The sequence below is a fragment of the Sminthopsis crassicaudata genome, chromosome 1, assembly GCF_048593235.1.
Source record: "Sminthopsis crassicaudata isolate SCR6 chromosome 1, ASM4859323v1, whole genome shotgun sequence".
Taxonomy (NCBI): Eukaryota; Metazoa; Chordata; class Mammalia; order Dasyuromorphia; family Dasyuridae; genus Sminthopsis; species Sminthopsis crassicaudata.
Genome location: NC_133617.1, coordinates 149,134,628 through 149,153,923, shown reverse-complemented (window position 1 = coordinate 149,153,923; position 19,296 = coordinate 149,134,628). Strand labels below are relative to the sequence as shown.

The window sequence follows — 19,296 nt, the reverse complement described above, 5'->3', positions numbered from 1 at the left end:
ATGCTTTTTTAAAGGATAAGTGACGGGGTTTTCCTCAGTGTCCTGTGTGACCTAGAAATGTGCCAGCATTTATGAAAATTTTTGAATTGCCTTGCCCCCGTTTGTGTTATTAGCCAATCAGGAAGCAATTATTAAGTATTGTTTATATAATATCACTAGATAACATATTATATTACAAGTGCTTGATTTATTTTAGATGTTAATTTTAGAATAAGAAAGGTAGCATTACATAGAGGATAGAAGACCAGCATCAGTACTTTGGTTCAGGCCGTCTTTGACACTTTCTCTGTAGTTATTTAGGATAACTAAGTGGTGCAGTGGATAGAACGCTGGACTTGGATTCAGGAAGATATAAATTTAAATGTGGCTGTAATCCTGGACAAATCACTCAATTTCTCAGTTCTTTAGGAAAAAATTTTAATGGCATTTTATTTTTCCAAATATATGTATAGATAATTTTCAACATCAATTTTTGTAAAACTTTGTGTTTCAAATTTTTCTCTTCCCCAAGACAGCAAGCAATCTGATATAAGTTAAATATGTGCAATTCTTTTAAACATATTTCCATAATTTGCCATGTTGTACAAGAAAAAATCAGATGAAAAAACAAAAAGTCATGAGAAAGAAAAAAAAAACAAGTAAACAACAAAAAGATGAAAATACTATGCTTCAATCCACATATCCATATTCAATCTCCATAGTTCTCACCCTGTATGTGGAGGGTATTTCTCATCCCAAGTGTATTGGAATTGCCTTGAATCACCCCATTGTTGGAAAGAGCCAAGTCCCTCATACTTGATCATCACTTAATTTTGTTGTTACTGTGAACAGTGTTCTTTTGGTTCTGTTCTGCTCACTTCACTTAGCGTTAGTTCATGTGTTTCCAAGCTTTTCTGAAATTAGCCTGCTCATCATTTCCTCAGGAATACTCTTAAGGTAATGTACTACTTAATCATAAGTCTGGCCCTTTCTTCCCCATAGTTTTAGTCCAAATCTTTAGGAGTATTGGCTGTGTGTTAAAGCATTATAAGAAATGCTTTCTTTAGAAATCTAGAAAATACATTTGAGTTAGAATCACTGTTTTAAAATATATATTATTTATTTAAAGAATAATAAAGCCAACGAGTGATTGCACTGTTGCATTTTGATTTTATTTGTTCCATAAGCATGGAATAGAAATTCAAATTTACCTTTTTTAATAGAATCTGTTTGACATAATCATGTCAAATTATAATTTTACCTAATGATGTTACCTAAATTAAAAAAAATCATCATAAATTTATAGACTCATTAATCTAGTACTTAATAACATTCATAATAACTGCATATTCATTTTCTAGTTTTATGCCTCAAATTTATATACAATACATAAATAGGTATAGATGAAATTATATATAATACAATAAACATTGGTGAAGATATTGTAAGTTAGACTGGCAGGAAAAACTTTTAAAAAATGTTTTCTGGAAAAAAACTCTAAAAAAAATGTGTTCTGTTACTTAGAAAGGAATTACAGAAGATGGCTGGAATTGTATTTCTTGTCCCATTGGTCTCACTGTAGAAGGTAGATGCCAGTGTCCTGCTGATCATATTTTAGGTAAGGAATAGATTCTATATAAAGCAGTACTAATGATTATGCATTTAATTCTCATTTATAGTTAAGCTGATCAAATTCAATATTCTCTTTCCTTTCTTTGTGCATAGATGGTCACCCTTGTGTAGAATACAATCATTGCTTAGTCTTCTCCATAGAATTCCTAGTTTTCCTCAAAGCTGCCTCTTACATTAGGTTCATATGGCACAACCATTGGTGAAGCCATACTGACTCTCAATGATCGATGCTTCACTTCTTGAATATTCACAAACAATAGCTTTGAATGTATGTGCTAGAAATTTGTTGTAAATAATCAGGCATACAGACATGTATGAGTCTAAATGAATCAAATGAAAAGGACATGTTTAATTTAAAGATAGTCAAGACAATGGCCAGAACAGTCAACTACCCTAGTGGTATTAAAACTTTAGCTACTACCATTACTTAGTCTGTTCTAGCTGTATTTATTTATTTATTTATTTAAAATATAGCAGAGGTTCCTTAAAATTCTGCCTGAGTAAGGACAGAATATACAGGTGTCTTTCAAAGAAAGGAATCAACATGTCACATTATTTTCTACTACTTAAAAACAAAACACTCAAACAAACAGAAGCCTTTTCTGCTCTTTGGTGGTCTGCCAAGATTTGGCTATGACATGTGAGGTTGAAAATGATACTCTATTTATTCATGCCATATTGCAATTGACTTTTATAGACTGCTACAAATTTTAAAGTTCAGCAAAGCCTTGGCTTGTCATTAAGGAAGTACCACTTTGGCTACTATTTTGGTTCTAAATTTTTTTTTCAGGGTTACAACTACTTAATATTGTTGTTTTCAGAGAGACAGGTAGAAGTGGGTAGAGAAGAGGAGAATCAACTCCCACTATAGCATAGGACAGTACCAGGCATCTCATGCCCAGTTTATGTCTAGACTACTACAATTTAATCTGACATTACATGGTGTAGTGGATAGAGCACTGGATTTGGAGTCAGGAAGCCCTACCTCAGTCTCCTCTTAGCTGGGTGACTCTGGACAAGTCATTTAATTTCCTTTAATCTCAGTATTCCTTACTTGTAAAATAAGGACTTCTACACCAAACTAATAGGCTTCTTGTGAAGATAAAAAAAAAAGATGTGTAAAGAAAATCTTTACCTTGAAAATCTTAAAACACTATATAAATGCTATTATGTACTTTTATCATTATTAAAAATAAGTATGTAAGCAGAAGCATTTTAGCACTTTTAGTGTTTGAATGTATTATCAATTTGATACTCCATTTCAAGGGAGGAAAAGACATAATTTTTAATAGAATTATAGAGATGAGAGAGGATTTCTAGAGATTATCTAGTCTGATTTTTTTCATTTCATAGTAAATATTTGTCAGGCACTGTGCTAAGTGCTGGGGATACAAAGAAAAGTGAAAAACACACTCTGGTTTCAAGAAGCTCCCAGTCTAATGGGGAAGACAACATGCAATAACTAGGTACAAGTAAAAAAAGAGGATAAATTGGAGGTAATCAACAGAGAGATGACAAGAAAAGATGATAAGAAAACTGGCAAGGTGATAGCTTGGGATTGATAGTGAGCAGTTTTGCTTTAAATGCTCATAACATTTTATATTTTATCCTGGAGTTAAGTAGCTACTAGAGTATTGAGTTAGATTTTATGATCTCCTTGATAGTTGAATGGAAGATGGCCAAGATTGAGGAATTGTGAGACAGGAAGACCCTGCCTGCAATCTATTGCAGTAATTGAGGTGTGAGGTGAGAAGGGCATGCACTAAGGTGATGGTAGTGTCAGAGTAGTTACTGGTGCCAGAGGTATTATTATGGTAAGTGAATTTTAAATTTGTCTGGGTAGGAATTGATCATTGACTTTGGGTGCAACTGTAGAAGATCAAGAGGGAGCTTAAAAATGGTAGTTGATTAAATAAACTTATGGAAAAATTTAGGAACAATTATTTTTCAATGGTCAACTGAATGTTAATCACTTTTGATAAGGCAATATTTGTAATTAAATATACTTGAACATTCTTAGCAGTGTATCATACAATATAGACATGTTTAAACACCAATCAGCTAATAGAAGAGAAGGAAATTTATTTCAGATTTTGCAATCCGCTCATTCATCCATTATTAGTAGTATTACTTATTATAAAGAGTTATAAAGACCTAGGGAAAACTTTAAAAAGTAGAAAAACATCTTTTGTACTTATTTTTGTTCCTCCCTCCCTCCCTTCCTTCTCTTGCAATTGGGGTTAAGTGACTTGTCCAGGTTCACAAACTAAGAAGCCTTAAGTGTCTAAAGCCAGATTTGAACTCAGGTCCTTCTGACTTCAGGGCTGGTACTCTATCCACTGCACCACCTAGCTGCCCCTGCCCCTTATATTTCTAAAGAATTCGAATAGAAATTTAATATGTAAGAGGTCCTAAAGAAATGCTTTAACATAAATTTGTGAGAATAGAAATATTTTAGTTAACTATGCAGTCTGTATATATAAAATCCTATTCATTAAAGAGTAGTTGAAATAGGTGTTATGCTTTTTAAACAAAAAAAAAAAAATACTTTTTTAAGGAAATAAATCATGATTATATATTACATCTTAATTTTGTTTTTAAATTATTTAGTGGAACGAGATACTAATGGAAAATTGTTTTCTGAAGCACATTGTGTACTTTGTGATGGAAGTGAGAACTCTTTCTCAGCATCAAATATATTTAGAAATAGGTAAGCTATATTGATGGGGACTTTTGAGTTTCCCAAATAAATTTGACTAAATAGAGGGTACTAATTGCCTGCATTTTTGTTGATTTTACATTTTTAATGCTCTTTTTTGTGTACTTCATTTGCTATTCAGAATAGTCCTTTGAATATATATAAAGAATCATTTTTATTGTTTGGTTTTAGCCTTACTTGGACAAAATTTTTAAGATGCAAAAGTATATGTTCCTAGGTCCAACTTCTCCTCTGTAAGAAGCTTGAGATAAGGGCTTCTCCTTGCATAACAACCCATTTTTAAAAATAACAACCTGTTTTTACTATGATCGACCAAATTTCTTGAACTGCCTCCTGATTCTCTACCTTTCTAATTTTTCTCTCAGTCCCTTGGTGCTAATATCTTCTTATTTTGGGCACTGGAAAGCCTGTCTTAAATGAAAATATATTTGGAAGGAAATTTCCTTTTAGTTTTAGGTACTCCTATGCACTTTTTGTCAGAAATTCTTTTTATAATCTTAATAAAATATTATTCTGAGAAGGGATACATAGCCTTCATCAGACTGACATAGGGATTTATAATACAAAAAAGATTAAGAACTCCAGCTTTATGGCAAGTAACATTGAAAAGGGAAAACTACAGTGGAATAGTAGCTAAACACTTTAAACACTTGTAAGATTTAATCTTTATTTTTTATCAATATTTCAAAAATTCTCAATAATTTTTAAAAGATCATTTGAATGCTTGATTTATCTAACTTATATTTGTTATCCATTCCACACTATCTCACATAGCACTATGTAATTTTCAAAAGAATGTTTGTTTCTGATTAAAATTTCAAATTTGCTTTGTTTTAGATATAGTAACTTTTTGAGTTGAGCTGGTTTATTCTCATTTTCAATTTAGGAAGTAATTTTTAATTAACACTTGCATTATTCATAAATATGCTTTAAAAATTTTTTGTGTGAATTTTATTGCATAGGTGTGTCAGATGTGAACCAACATTCATCAATATAACCAAGTCCTGTATGTGTTCAGAGCGTGCCATTTTAGTAAGGAAAACAATTAATATAATTAAGAAAATACATAGTTTTATCAAATAATTTATACCTGTATGCTAACTGGAATTTTTTTTATTGATTATTTGTTAATATAGACAGGTGGATTGTGTTTCAGCAACAAAGAGAGTTTTCCTCCACAGGCAGTCACAACTTGGCGTTATGGACAGCTTGTAAGTGTTTTTTAATTTTTTTGTTCTTAAGTCATTAAACTCCTTCAATTTCCATTTGATTGATAATTATATCAGTGTCAAATTTAGCATTATCTCTGTTCAAGTTAATTTAAAGCTAAACTAAGAAACACTAGAGTGAAATCGTTTGGAATCCCTATAATTTTTGGTTGTTTTTTCAAATCTCCAGTTTTTTTTTAATTTTTATTTTATTTCTTTAGATTTGTATATATTCAAATCATTAATAATATTTTATGTGCTTAAATTTAAAATTAAATTTTATCTTAGTGTTTAATTTGAAATTAGTGAATTTAAATTTGTTTTTTAAAGTTTCTAAAGCTTTCTTATTTTTTGTATCAAGATCATTTAATATATAATATCCAGTCCTTTGTTACAAAGAAAAATACCTTTAAAAGCCTATTCAACAAAGACTATTTAGTACCATATAGAACATTCTATGTCCATCTGTCCATTAAGAGGAACACTGTATACCTTATCTATTCTCTGCAACTAAGATTGGTCATAATAGTTAATGGGAGTTCATCATCTTTTAATGTTTACATTTATTCTTCTGTTTCCATCATTAGGCACTTTCTGTGTTCATCCTACTTGAGTGCAGTGTTACAGCCCACATCTCAGGATCCAAGAATTTTAAAATTAGAAAAGACTTCAGGTGTTATCTAGTTAACTCATTCTTCATTGGAAAGACATGGGCTTCTCTCCTTGAAGACCTCTTTGAGGGAAACACTTTTTCAGTCAGAGCAGTTCATTTAACTTTGTATAGCTTCTATTGTTAGGAAGTTTTCTTAGATCAGGACTAAATTTGCCTCTTTGCAACTTCTGCTCATTGTTCATTGTTCCATTATTCTGCCAAGCAGAATAAATCTTGGTTCCTTTTCCACATGACAGCTTCAAGTACTTGAAGACAGTTGGCATGACCCAACTTTTCTTCAAGTTAAATGCCTTCAGTTCCTTCAATTGATAATATCTGTGTAGTCAGCTTTTAGCATACTGGCTCTGCTTCTCTTGATGTTATTCAGCTTATCAGTATCCTCTGTAAAGCAAGATGTTTTTATCTGAATAGTTGAGTAGTGATCAGTCCAAATGTGATCTGACAAGGGCAGAGTATAACGGTATTATCACTTTCTTATTTCTATATTCAAAGCCTCCTTTAACATGGTATAAGGTAGCTCTAACTTTTTTGATTACCATATTATACTCCTGACTTAGATTACAATTTATGATTCACTAAACTCTTTAACTATTTTCCAGACTGACTTCTCCCTTTTATTTTTTGTTTTTAATATTTTATTTTTCCAATTACATGTAAAAATAATTTTAACCTTTTGTTAAACAATTTTGAATTTTAAATTTTCTCACACCCTCCGTCCTATCTCCCCTCATTGAGAAGGCAATCAATTTGGTAAAGGTTACATAAGTAGTCTTGCAAAACATTTTTCCATATTGGTTATGTTGTGAAAGAAAATATAGACAAAAAACCCGTAAGGCAAATAAAGTATTAAAAAAAATACAGTATGCTTCAGTCTGCACTACTAAGATTATATAAATTTTTTTTCTGATGATGGATGGCATTTTTGATCAATTTCAGGAAGGATCTTTGTATTGCTGAGAATAGCCAAGTCATTCCTAGCTGATCATTTTATAGTATTACTATTACTGTGCATAATAGTCTCTTGATTCTGCTCATTTCACTTTGGCCAGTTCATGTAAGTGTTTCAAGGTTTTTCTGAAAGTATTCTGCTCATTTCTTATAGCACAATATACAATCATATAACATAACTTATTCAGCCATTCCTTAATTAGTAGTTATCTCCTCATTTTCTAGGGATTAGCCCATTTCTTTTTGTCATTTGCACAAAAATAGTATGAAATAAATTGTGAGACTGTCTAGGTAAACAGTGTAACATTTCTGCAATCTGGCATTTCAGTAACCTCGACAAAAAAGAAATGTATTTAATCTGATATGATGAAGTTCTTAATTAAGCCATTCTGGTTCTTTGTGATCATCTATATATATATATATATGGTATCTACTAATGATGTCTTTAATAATCCATTATTGAATTTTGTGATAAATCAAAGTCAAGTTTACTTTTCTAAAAGTTGTAGACTTTTCTCTTCCCTTTTTTGAAAATGGAGGCAACATTTGCTGCTTTTTCTATTTACCATGATTTTTGCTAATACCATTATTAAGCTTAGCAATCATTTCTTTTGATTCTTTAAATACGCAAGGAAGTTCATCTGATTCAGAAGGTGTTTGTTTGTTTTATTATTTCTTTATTTATGTATCAGTTCTTCATTAGCCTTTCATGTTCTGTCCTTTTTGGTTCTGTCCTTATTGTTCTGCTTTACTCAAGAGACATGTCCCCTACTTCATAAAGGAATCACAGGTAATTTTTATAGTTTTACATATAATATGTGCTCAATGGAAGAATTTGTTTTAAAGACCATGCATATTTATTACAAGAATTTTTTTTAATTGAGAAATTTAAATAATTATCATTCATTCATTCAATAATGAAAGAGGTGTAAAAGGAAGAAAAATATTTTTTCTTATTAAAAAAATAAAACAAAAATAAAATCCTAGGGCTAAAAAGGATGAGGAGGAAGCATCTCAATACCTTTTCTGTTTGCCCTTTGTTATCTGTGACTACCAGTTGGTCAAAGATTAACAATCCTCAAGTGCTAGAAAAAAATCAACTCTAAAACAATAACAACAAAAAACTGTTATTAGCTACCTTCTTTTTACTCAGCTCATTTTATGGTTTAACATTTTTGATACTACTTTTATGGGCCCATATAATAATTTTATATTTATCCTCTATTGTCTGCTCTTACATCCATTTCCTGTACATATCATTTAAAAATCTGAGTTAGTTTCTGAGTTCGCTGTGTATACATGTGTTTCTTCAGACTACTCAAATTGTTGTTCCTTCTGGAATTGTTTCCCTTTGTGTCATAACAGTTTCATTCATAGTTTTCTACCCATCCTGAGCTGACTTTGCAATTTAGAAAGAATGCTACTTTTACTTTAATCAGTGAGAATTGATCACTATGGAATTACTGATACATCTTTTCCCTTTCTCCACAAAGCATTCAGAAAAATCTTTTATTTTAAACTATTTGTAGACAGACATTGATAATCATTGGTAAAGTCTAGGATAGGAAGAATGTGAAGATTCTGTAGGTGTGTTATTTAGTTTGAATGAAGTTTCACAATTTTAAAACTCTGCCTCTATCCAATTTTAACTAAGTCTGCAGCTTTTCTCTAAGCCCTCAGGTTCTGGTTGTCCAAAAACTAATACTGCTGTATATCTCCTCCACATGGAAGAATTATAAGTACTTCAAACTTGCCATGTCTAAAAATGAACTCATTTCTCCTTTAACTCAATTTTCCTCTAGACTCTCCTTAGGGGTATGTATCTATGTGAATCAGCAACAAGTATGACTTCCCTTTTCTTTCCTACTCATACTCAGTTAAATGGCAAGTACTGCCAATCCCACTTCTACAGTATCTTTGCTTATCCTTTCCCAAGGATACTTCTCTTATTACTTCTTAACTGTACTGTTATCATAAAGCTTCTGTTTGATTTCCTTATCTTTGGTATCTTCCCTTTCTAAATATTCTTCACAGAGCTTACAAAATAGTCTATGTAAGGCACAGAAATAATCATTGTTTCTTTTTAGGACAGAATATATACTCCTATGTCTGATATTTAAGGACTTCCTTATCTAACTATAACCTGCCTTTATAGAATGAATTCATACCATTCCTCTTCATATACTTCTTATGTTTCAGACAAATTAGATTACTAGCTTACCCCCCTAGACACATAATAGTATTTTTTTCTAATTACATATAAAAATAGTTTTTAGCATTAACTTTTATAAAATTTTGAGTTACAAATTTTCTTTCTCCCTTCTTTCCCTCTGGTCTTTTTTTTTTTTTTTTAAAGTAGTAGCCTAGGACAAAGCCTTGAAGACACTTGTACTTAGTAGGTAGGGACAGGATGGTAGTCCAGAAAAGGAGAAAGAGCAGTAATAATGAGATTTTAATATTATTAGTTTTAAAAATTTTGCCTTAGCACTTTCTTGATATTTTAAAAACAATAAATGTTTTGTTCTTTGAGACTGCCTTACACATGTTTGATTGTCTTTGAATGTCTTTTCAAATCTAAATTTTATCATATGATAGTACTGTATGGTAGGGCTAGATAATATGGGACTGATCCAGAAATCCTAGGATTCGATTCTAGAATCTTATTAAAGGAAAAAAACCTAATATAATCTTTGCAATTAATTTTCTCTGGCATTGAGAAGATGATAGTTTTTAACTCAGAGCATACATTAAGAAGAACTACTCTTTTTAAATTGAAATTTCCATTTTAGAATGGATGCCCATCAATTAGAGAATGGTTGAGTAAATTATGGTATATGAATGTTATGGAATATTATTGTTCTGTAAGAAATGACCAACAGGATGAATACAGAGAGGCTTGGAAAGACTTACATCAACTGATGCTGAGTGAAATGAGCGAAACTAGGAGATCATTATACACTTCAACAATGATACTGTATGAGGATGTATTCTGATGGAAGTGGTTATCTTCAACATAGAGAAGAGCTAATCCAATTCCAATTGATCAGTGATGGACAGAATCAGCTACACCCAGAAAAGGAACACTGGCAAATGAGTGTAAACTGTTAGCATTTTTTGTTTTTTTTCCCCCAGGTTATTTTTACCTTCTGAATCCAATTCTTCCTTTGCAACAACAACAACAACAGAATTCAGTTCTGCACATATATATATATTGTACCTAGGATATACTATATGTATGGGAATACATATAAATATGTAATGGGAATTAATATGTATGGGAATGCCTGCCATCTAGGGGAGGGGGTGGAGGGAAGGAAAGGAAAAATTCAGAACAGAAGGGAGTACAAAGGATAATGTTGTAAAAAATTACCTATGCATATGTACTGTCAAAAAATGTTATAATTATAAAATTAATTAAAAAAAAGAAATTTCCATTTTAATTTTTCAATAAAAATTCTTTTGTTGTTTATAGGGTGCATCACTTAATTCAGAATGGTTTTCAAAACATTTGCAATCAGCAGCAGCTGCTTGTTGGGTGAGTTCAATTTTTCAAAAATTTATATATTATGAATTGTGTCACTTTTTCTGATTTAAAAACAGTGCTTTTCTACTGAAGAAGTAGTTTTTTTATTTATTGATAGAGAAAACATTTAAGAAAAATATTGTTTAATATCCACATATATTATCTACAAGATTAGTCAGTTTGGTTTGAGTTTTTTAAGAGAACTTTAAATTTGTTTTATGATATGAATACAAATGTTCATAATTCCAGCTAAAATTAATGATTTTCAAGCAAATGAATATCATCAAATTGTTGAATATAGTACTACTTTTAATTCTTTAAAATATATTGTATATAATAATTTCTTTTAAATGTAATGAAGTAAGCTTTTGTTTAGTATTAGTTTTTATAATATTTTTGAATTGGACTAGAGATTAGATCTGTGATTCCACTACGAGGGACAACTCCCAGATGAAAAAAACTTGTTATCAATTCATGATGGTACTTTCTTTTTTTCTTTTTAATTTATTTTATTATACCTTTTATTTACAAAACATATGCATGGGTAATCTTTCATTACTGACCCTTGCAAAACCTTCTGTTCCAAATTTTCCTTTCCATCCCCTTATTTCCTCCTCTAGATGGCAGGTAGTCCAATATGTGTTAAAATATATGTCAAATCCCATATATGTTTACATATTTATACAGTTATCTTGCTCAGATCTAGAAAGAAAAAAAACCTGAGAAGGAAAACAAAAATGCAAGCAGAACAATAACAGAAAGAGTGAAAATGCTATGTTGTGGTCCACACTCAGTTCCCATAGCCTCTGTCTGGGTATAAATGGCTCTTTTCATCACTGAACAATTGGAACTGGTTTGAATCATCTCATTGTTGAAGAGACCCATGTCCATCACTTCAACAACAATATTATATAATGATTAATTCTGATGGATATGGCTCTCTTCAACAATAAGATGAACCAAATCAGTTCCATTTCTTCAATAATTAAGAGAACCAGCTATACTCAGCGAAAAAGCTCTGGGAAATGAGTATGAACCACTTCATAGCATTTCCAATTCCTCTGTTTTTGCCCACTTGCTTTTTTGATTTCTTTAACAGGTTAATTACACATTACACATTAATTACACATTATTTCAAAGTCCAATTGTTCTTGTGCAGCAAAATAATTGTATGGATATTTATACATATATTGTATTTAACATATACTTTAACATATTTTACATGTATTGGTCTACTTGCCATTTGGGGGAGAGGGTGGAGGGAAGAAGGGGAAAAATTGGAACAAAAGGTTTGGCAATTTATCAATGCTGAAAAAAATTACCCATGCATATATCTTGTAATAAATAAATAATAAAAATAATACAAAGCTATATTAAAAAAAAAAAAAAAGACTTATTAGGAGGCTATTTCAGTAGTTTACCTAAAAGGGATAAGAAAAAGTAACCTAATATGTTCCTATGCCAGACACTAAGCAATTTAGCAGTATTTGATCCTAACAGCAGAACTATAAAGCTATTATTATCTTCATTTTGTAGTTGAGGAAACTGGGTCAGATAAGTTAAGATCTTGCCCATGATCACACAGGAAGTGTCTAAGACTAGATTTGAACTTAAATCTTTCTGACTTCAGGCCTAGCAGTCTATCTACTATTTCACATGGTTACTCTAGTTGATGACGATCTGAATTAGAGTAGAGATTGGAGAAGTAAAGAGAGGTTTAAAAGATGTTATAGATGTAGAATTAACAAAGCTTGGCAGTTGATTTGAGTATCAGAGAGAGAAAGAAAGAGAAAAATCAAGAATGATTCCAAAGTTGTGGACCCAGGTGACTACTAGAAAGGTGGTGAAGCTAGCAACAGAAACTGGAAAGCTTGATGAAGAAGAAAGTTTAAGAGAAATATGAATTATATTTTGGACATGTTAAATTTGAAATATTTGTGGAACATTGAGCAGATCATTGAGGTGATTTTAGGGCTATGTAGATTGATTTGGGAATCCTCTGCCAAGAGATGATAGACTTATGGCAGAGAGAAGTGAGCCTAGGACAAAGCCTTGAAGACACTTGTACTTAGTAGGTAGTCCAGAAAAGGAGAAGGAGCAGTAATAATAAGATTTATGAGAAAACCTAAGAGAGAGAAGTATCCCAGAAGCTGTGGAAAGAGAACGTGCCTAGAAAAGAAGAGTGGGTCACAATATAAAAGGCAGAGAGAAACCAAGTAGCATGAGCACTTGAATTTAGCTTTTATAGGATCTTTAGTAACCTTAGATAAATTAGTTTCAGACAATCAGTATTATAAGAATATAATGAAAGAGTGGGAAGAGAGACAATCGAAACAATGAGTGTGAACCAAAGCTTTTGGCTGTGAAAGGAGGCAATATTGAATAGTAGCTTCATGGGGATGACAGGGACAAATAAAGGGATTTTTTTGTTTGTTTGTTTTTTAAAGGATAGGCCACATTTAAGCTAGCACAGAAGAAATCAGTGGATAAGGAGATATTTAAAATGAGAAATTGAGAAAGAATAATCAGAGAGGCAAGTTCCCAGAGGAGAAGAAAGTGGAATCGTGAGTAGAAATAGAAGGATTGACCTTGGCAAGTAGAATAACTATTTCTTCATAAAAGTCTGGAACAATGCAAGAGTATTTGGGAGTTGAGGAAGGGGGATATTGAGCTGTGTTTAATGAGGGAGAAGAGGGCATGCAGGACAAAGAAAGTGATTTAATGTCTGTGTTGGCACAGGAAATTGGTTCCTGAGTTGGTAAAGATATGACCAGATAAACTCAGTTTTCTCCTTATTTTAGAAATGAGACACTGGGTAACAAAATTTTATTAAGCACCATTCTATTTCTCAGCTGGTACCAAAAGTTTTAATGATTGCTATTTATAATATAATTTGGGATTTGGTATGAGTAAGTCACCTTCTTTTGCATTTTTTTCTCTTTAATTGCTTGGATATTCTTGACTTTTTGTTCTTCCAGATACATTTTTGTTATTATTTTTTTTTCTAATTCTTTAAAATAATATTTTGATTGATTTTGTATGGTACTGAATAAGTAAATTAATTTAGATAGAATTGTTATTTTTATTATGTTAACTTGGTCTACCCATAAGCAATTGATATTTTTCCAGTTGTTTCGATCTGACTTTGTGTGAAAAGTGGTTTTTTTTGGGTTTTTTTTAAATTATAGTTTTTTATTTACAAAACATATTCACGTGGATAATTTTTCAACATTGACCCTTCCAAAACCTTCTGTTCCAACTTTTTCTTTCCTTCTTCCCACCCCCTCCCCCAGATGGCAGATAGTCCAATATATGTTAAATATGCTAAAGTATATGTTAAATCCAATATATGTATATATATTTATACTGTTATCTTGCTGCATAAGGAAAATCAGCTCTAGAAAGAAAGAAAAAAAAACCTGAGAAGGAAAACAAAAATGTAAGCAAACAATAACAGAAAGAGTGGAAATGCTATGTTGTGATCCACACTCATTTCCCATAGTTCTCTCTCTGGGTGTAGCTGGGTCTTTTTTACTGAGGCAATTGGGGTTAAGTGACTTGCCCAAGGTCACACAGCCAGGAAGTGTTAAGTGTCTGAGGTCAGATTTGAACTCAGGTCCTCCTGACTTCAGGGCTGGTGCTCTATCCACTGCACCATCTAGCTGCCCCTGGGTCTCTTCTTTACTGAACAATTGGAATTGGTTTGAATCATCTCATTGTTGAAGAGAGTCACGTCCACCAGAGTTGATCATTGTATAATCTTGTTGCAGTGTATAATGATCTCCTGGTTCTACTCATTTCACTTAACATCAGTTCATGTAAGTCTCTCCAAGCCTCCCTGAGCTCATCCTAATGGTCATTTCTTACAGAACAATAATAGTCCATAACATTCATGCACCACAATTTATTTAGCCATTCTTCAATTGATGGGTATCCATTCAATTTCCAGTTTCTAGCTACTATAAAGAGGGCTGCCACAAACATTTCTGCACATGTGGGACTCTTTCTCTTCTTTAAGATCACTTTTGGATATAAGCCCAGTAGAAACACTGCTGGGTCAAAGGATATGCATAGTTTGATAACTTTTTGAGCATAGTTCTAAATTGCTCTCCAGAGTGATTGGATCCATTCACATTCCACCAACAATGTATCAGTGTCCCAGTTTTCACGCATCCCCTCCAACATACATCATTATCTTTTCCTGTCATCAGCCAATCTGAGAGGTGTGTTGTGGTATCTCAGAGTTGTCTTAATTTGCATTTCTCTGATCAATAATGATTTGGAGCACCTGTGAAAAGTGTTTTGTAATTGTAGTCATTATATTTCTGGATTTTTCTTGTCAGGGAGACTTCCAATTATATTGTGTATATTTATTTTAAATGGAATTTCTCTATCTCTTGCTGTTGGGCTTTGTTGGTGATATATAGAAATATTGATAATGGGTTTGTTTTATATCTTGTGATGTTCCTAAAGTGGTTAATTATTTCTAGTATTTTAAAAAAATCATTCTATAGGATTCTCTTATCATATCATCTGCAAGAGTGATAATGTTGTTTCCTCATTGCATATTCTAATTTCTTTAATTTCTTTTTCTTCTTTTATTGCTACAACTAACATTTCTAGTTCAAGACTGAATAATAGTGGTGATAAGGGACATTCTTGTTTTCTCTCCTGGGAAAGCTTCTAACTTATCCCCATTACAATTAATGCTTGTTGATGGCTTTAGATAGATACTCCTTATCATATTAAGGAAAACTCTAATTTTTTCCTTTGTTCCCTAATGTTTTTTTTAATAGGAATAAGTGCTGCATTTTGTCTAAAACTTTTTATGCATCTTTTGAAATAATCATATTATTTCTCTTAGTTTTGTTATTGATATAGTTAATTATTTTGATCGTTTTCCTAATATTGAACCAACCCTACATTCCTGGAGTACATCCTACCTTAAATATACCTACCTATAATACACCCACAATGTATTATCCTAATGACAAATTGCTTTAATCTCTTTGCTAATATTTTATTTAAAAATTTTGTGTCAATATGTATTAGGGAAATTGGTCTGTTTTGACTCTTCAGTACCATATCTGTGTCATAAAAGGTGTTTAGCAGAACTTCTCCACCTATTTTTCCAAATAGTATTGAAATTGTTATTTAAATATTTGGTAGAATCTACTTGTAAATCCCCTTGACTCTGGAAATTTTTCCTTAATGTGTTCATTGACAGCTACCTTGTTCAATTTCTTTTTTCTAAAATGAGGTTATTTAGGTATTTTATTTCCTCTTCTGTTAATCTGGGTAATTTATATTTTTGTAAATATTCATTCATTTCACTTAGATTGTCAGATTTATTGCCATGCAGTTAGGCAAAATAGTTCTTATTGCTTTGATTTCTTCTTCACTAGTGGTGAATTCATCCTTTTCCTTTTTAATATTAGTAATTTGGTTTTTTGCTTCCTTTTTTAAATTAAACAAAGGTTTATCTATTTTATGGTTGTTTTTGTTCCCCCCCCTCCACAAAACAGCTTTTAATTTTATTTATTAGTTCAATAGTTTTCTTACTTTCAATTTTATTAATCTCTCCTTTGATTTTTAGAATTCCTAATTTGATATTTAATGAAGATTTTTAAGCTGCATGCTCAATCCACTGCTCTGCTCTTTCACCATTTTATTCATTTAAAGATATAGAAATAATAACATTTCCTCTAAGAACTATTTTGGCTGTACCCCTTAAATTTGGGTAAATAATCTCATTATTGTTATTCTCTTTTATGAAATTATTGATTGTTTCTACGATTTGTTGGATCTACCCAATTTTTTAGGATTAAGTTATTTAGTTTCCAATTAAATTTTAATGATCTTTTTATAGCCCTTTATTACACAACTTTTATTCCATTATGATCTGAAAAGAATGCATATAATGTTTCTTTCCGCATTTGATTGTGAGATTTTTATGTCCTAATGCATTGTTGGTTTTTGTTGTAGGTGCCATGTACTGCTGAGAACAAAAGTATATTTCTGTTCCCATTCAGTTTTCTCCAGAGGTCTATCATATCTAACTTTTCTAAATTCTATTTACCTCCATAATTTCTTTCTTGTTTATTTTGGGGTTAGATTTATCTAGTTATGAGAAGGCAAGATTGAGGTCCCTCAGTACTGTAGTTTTGCTGTTTATTTCTTCCTGTAACTCAGGAACTCTCTGTAACTCTTGTTAACTGCTTTCCTAAGAATTTGGATGTTATATATAATTGATGTAATATATTTAGTATTGATATTATTTCATTGTCTATGGTACTTTTTAGCCAGGTGTATTTTTCTTCCTTTAAATAAAAAAAATAGATCTATTTTTGCTTTTGCTTTGTCTGAGATTAGGATTGCAACCTCTGCTTTTTTTTCCTTCAGCTATGTCTCCCTGCTTCAAATGTGGTTATTCTAAACAATATATTGAAGGATTCTGGTTTTAATCCACTCTTCTATATGTTTCCATTTTGTGGGAGATTTTCACATTCACATTCAGTTAGGATTCCTAAATAGGTTTTTGAATGCATTTTTGTTTTTTCAGAATGTAGTCTTTAATCCCATTGCATTGAATCTTCTCATATTAAAATATATGTATGTATATATATATATATATGTACATATATATATATATATATATATATATATATATATATATATATATATATATATATATATTAATCACTGTATTCAAAGATGTTTACAATGTACTATCCTAGTTTTTGAATTCTTGTTAGTACTTGGCAAGCATGTTGACTGTCTTGTTCTTCTATGTTATCTTTCCTGGATCTTCATGTTCCCCTGCTTCCTATTGAGTGTCCTTTGCCTGTTCCATAGATGCTTTTTAGCCTTCTTTGCTGAATCACCATTTATACCAGGTCTCATGTAGGCATACCACAGGCTTTCTGTGGGCTCACTTTTTTTCTGTCTCTACAATCTCTCATGGGGTCAAATCCTATTGTTTCTACTTCTACAGTGTCTTCCATATACAACACTTTTCTACTGGCATAGCCATCCATCCATTCTAGACCTTCAGCATCATTCTCTTGGTCTTTGCCATAGCCTCTTAATTCAGTCTTCCAATCTTAAGTTTCTAGCCCTAAAGGAATCCCATCTTCCACGAAGGAGGGGAAATATTGAAGAAGGGACCCTGAAACTCTAAGACTTCTTGAAAGAGAGATTCTCTTTGGACCCTGTGTGGGGTCCCGCCTGAGGGAACCAAGATAAACAACTTCATTCTGTTATGAGGTGGGGTTGGTTCAGTCCTGAGCTAAAGAATTCCAACCCTATTCAATTGAAGATTTTCTATTCAATTTCAACTCCACTCACCAGTCTCATCAAGATAGGGTGCAGGCTTTGGATTGTAGCCAAAGACTCCCTTATAAAAATGACAATTTTAAACTCATTTCTTTGCAGAGATCCTAATATGCCAAGGAAACCTCTGCTCGCTGTACTCCTTAAGCTGTACTTGCATTTAATGATATTCACAATCTGAAGGTTATTGAATGCAGTTCTCTTTTAAATTAATTGATATCTTTTGTTTGTAGATAACCTTCATTTCCAATTGTATCCTTCCTCCACCCAAGAGCCATCATTAGTAGCAAAGAATAAAAAGAAAAGCAGTTACAGAATCTGACAGGATATGTGCAGTATTGTACACTCATACACTGACTTCTATAAGGAATGGAGAAAAACGTGTTTTCTCAGGTTTTCTCTAGGGCCATGCTCAATCATTAAAATCATGTAAGATTCAAATTTATTGTTATGTATTTCTAGGAATTTTGTATGATTTTGACACATATAGGGGGATACCTCTTTGAATTAGAGCCTGTAATACCAGAGAAACTGAGGCAAGATAGAGATTAGAGAATATTTAATACTTTATTTGAAAGGGAGAGATTTACTGGGACCAAATGGATCCATGGTCTGGTCCCAGGGCTGAATGAGACTATAGTCTCCAAGAATCCAGCAAACAATGTGAGTTCTCAAAGATATATATTCAAATGGCTCTGCTATGGGGGGGGGGGGTAGACTGAGGCAGGAGCAGAGTCAGTATGCTAAGAGCAGGAACATGGGACTAACAATCTGATTCTAACAGGGTAAGGGGAGACATGGGGGATATCTGATAATTGTGATTACAGAATGGGGAGAGGCACCCAACATTCTGATGATGCCTAAGATAGAAGGTCTTTCTCCTTATCTGGATCTGATCATGATTAGGAGGAAGGAGTAGAAACTGAGGCAGAGCAATTCAGGAAAACGGAGGCAGGACAATTTAGGGAAACTGAGTCAGAGAACTGTGGCACAATACGCCTGTAAGGAGACATTTGTCAAACCAAATCCAGTGGTTTTTAGTGTAAATGAACTATTGATAAAGTGTTAATTGTATCAAGCCATGGAACATTGCAAAACCCTCCAAATGAGATCCAAAATCACTCAAAAAAGTTTAGCTCAACAATCCACATGGAGAAAGACAGGTGAATGAAGAATGTTGTTCAGAGTATAATATGTATTCTGTTAAATGTTTGAATTCAATGGAAATATGATCTTCAAGCCACTTACAAGGGAATTTTCTCTCAAGAGAAAAGATGATTAC

At 32.1% G+C, this 19,296-nt stretch overlaps 1 protein-coding gene across 1 annotated transcript in view; it reads left to right on the top strand.

Moving 5' to 3' along the window:
• The window catches only part of TMEM67 (transmembrane protein 67), a 94,313-nt gene that overhangs the window by 8,545 nt on the left and 66,472 nt on the right, over nt 1-19,296 (top strand). The window contains exons 3-7 of the mRNA XM_074269542.1: nt 1,504-1,597; nt 4,222-4,321; nt 5,293-5,362; nt 5,467-5,541; nt 10,632-10,694. Of these exons, the coding sequence (XP_074125643.1) occupies nt 1,504-1,597; nt 4,222-4,321; nt 5,293-5,362; nt 5,467-5,541; nt 10,632-10,694 (402 nt within the window). The remainder of the gene's footprint in view (nt 1-1,503; nt 1,598-4,221; nt 4,322-5,292; nt 5,363-5,466; nt 5,542-10,631; nt 10,695-19,296) is intronic.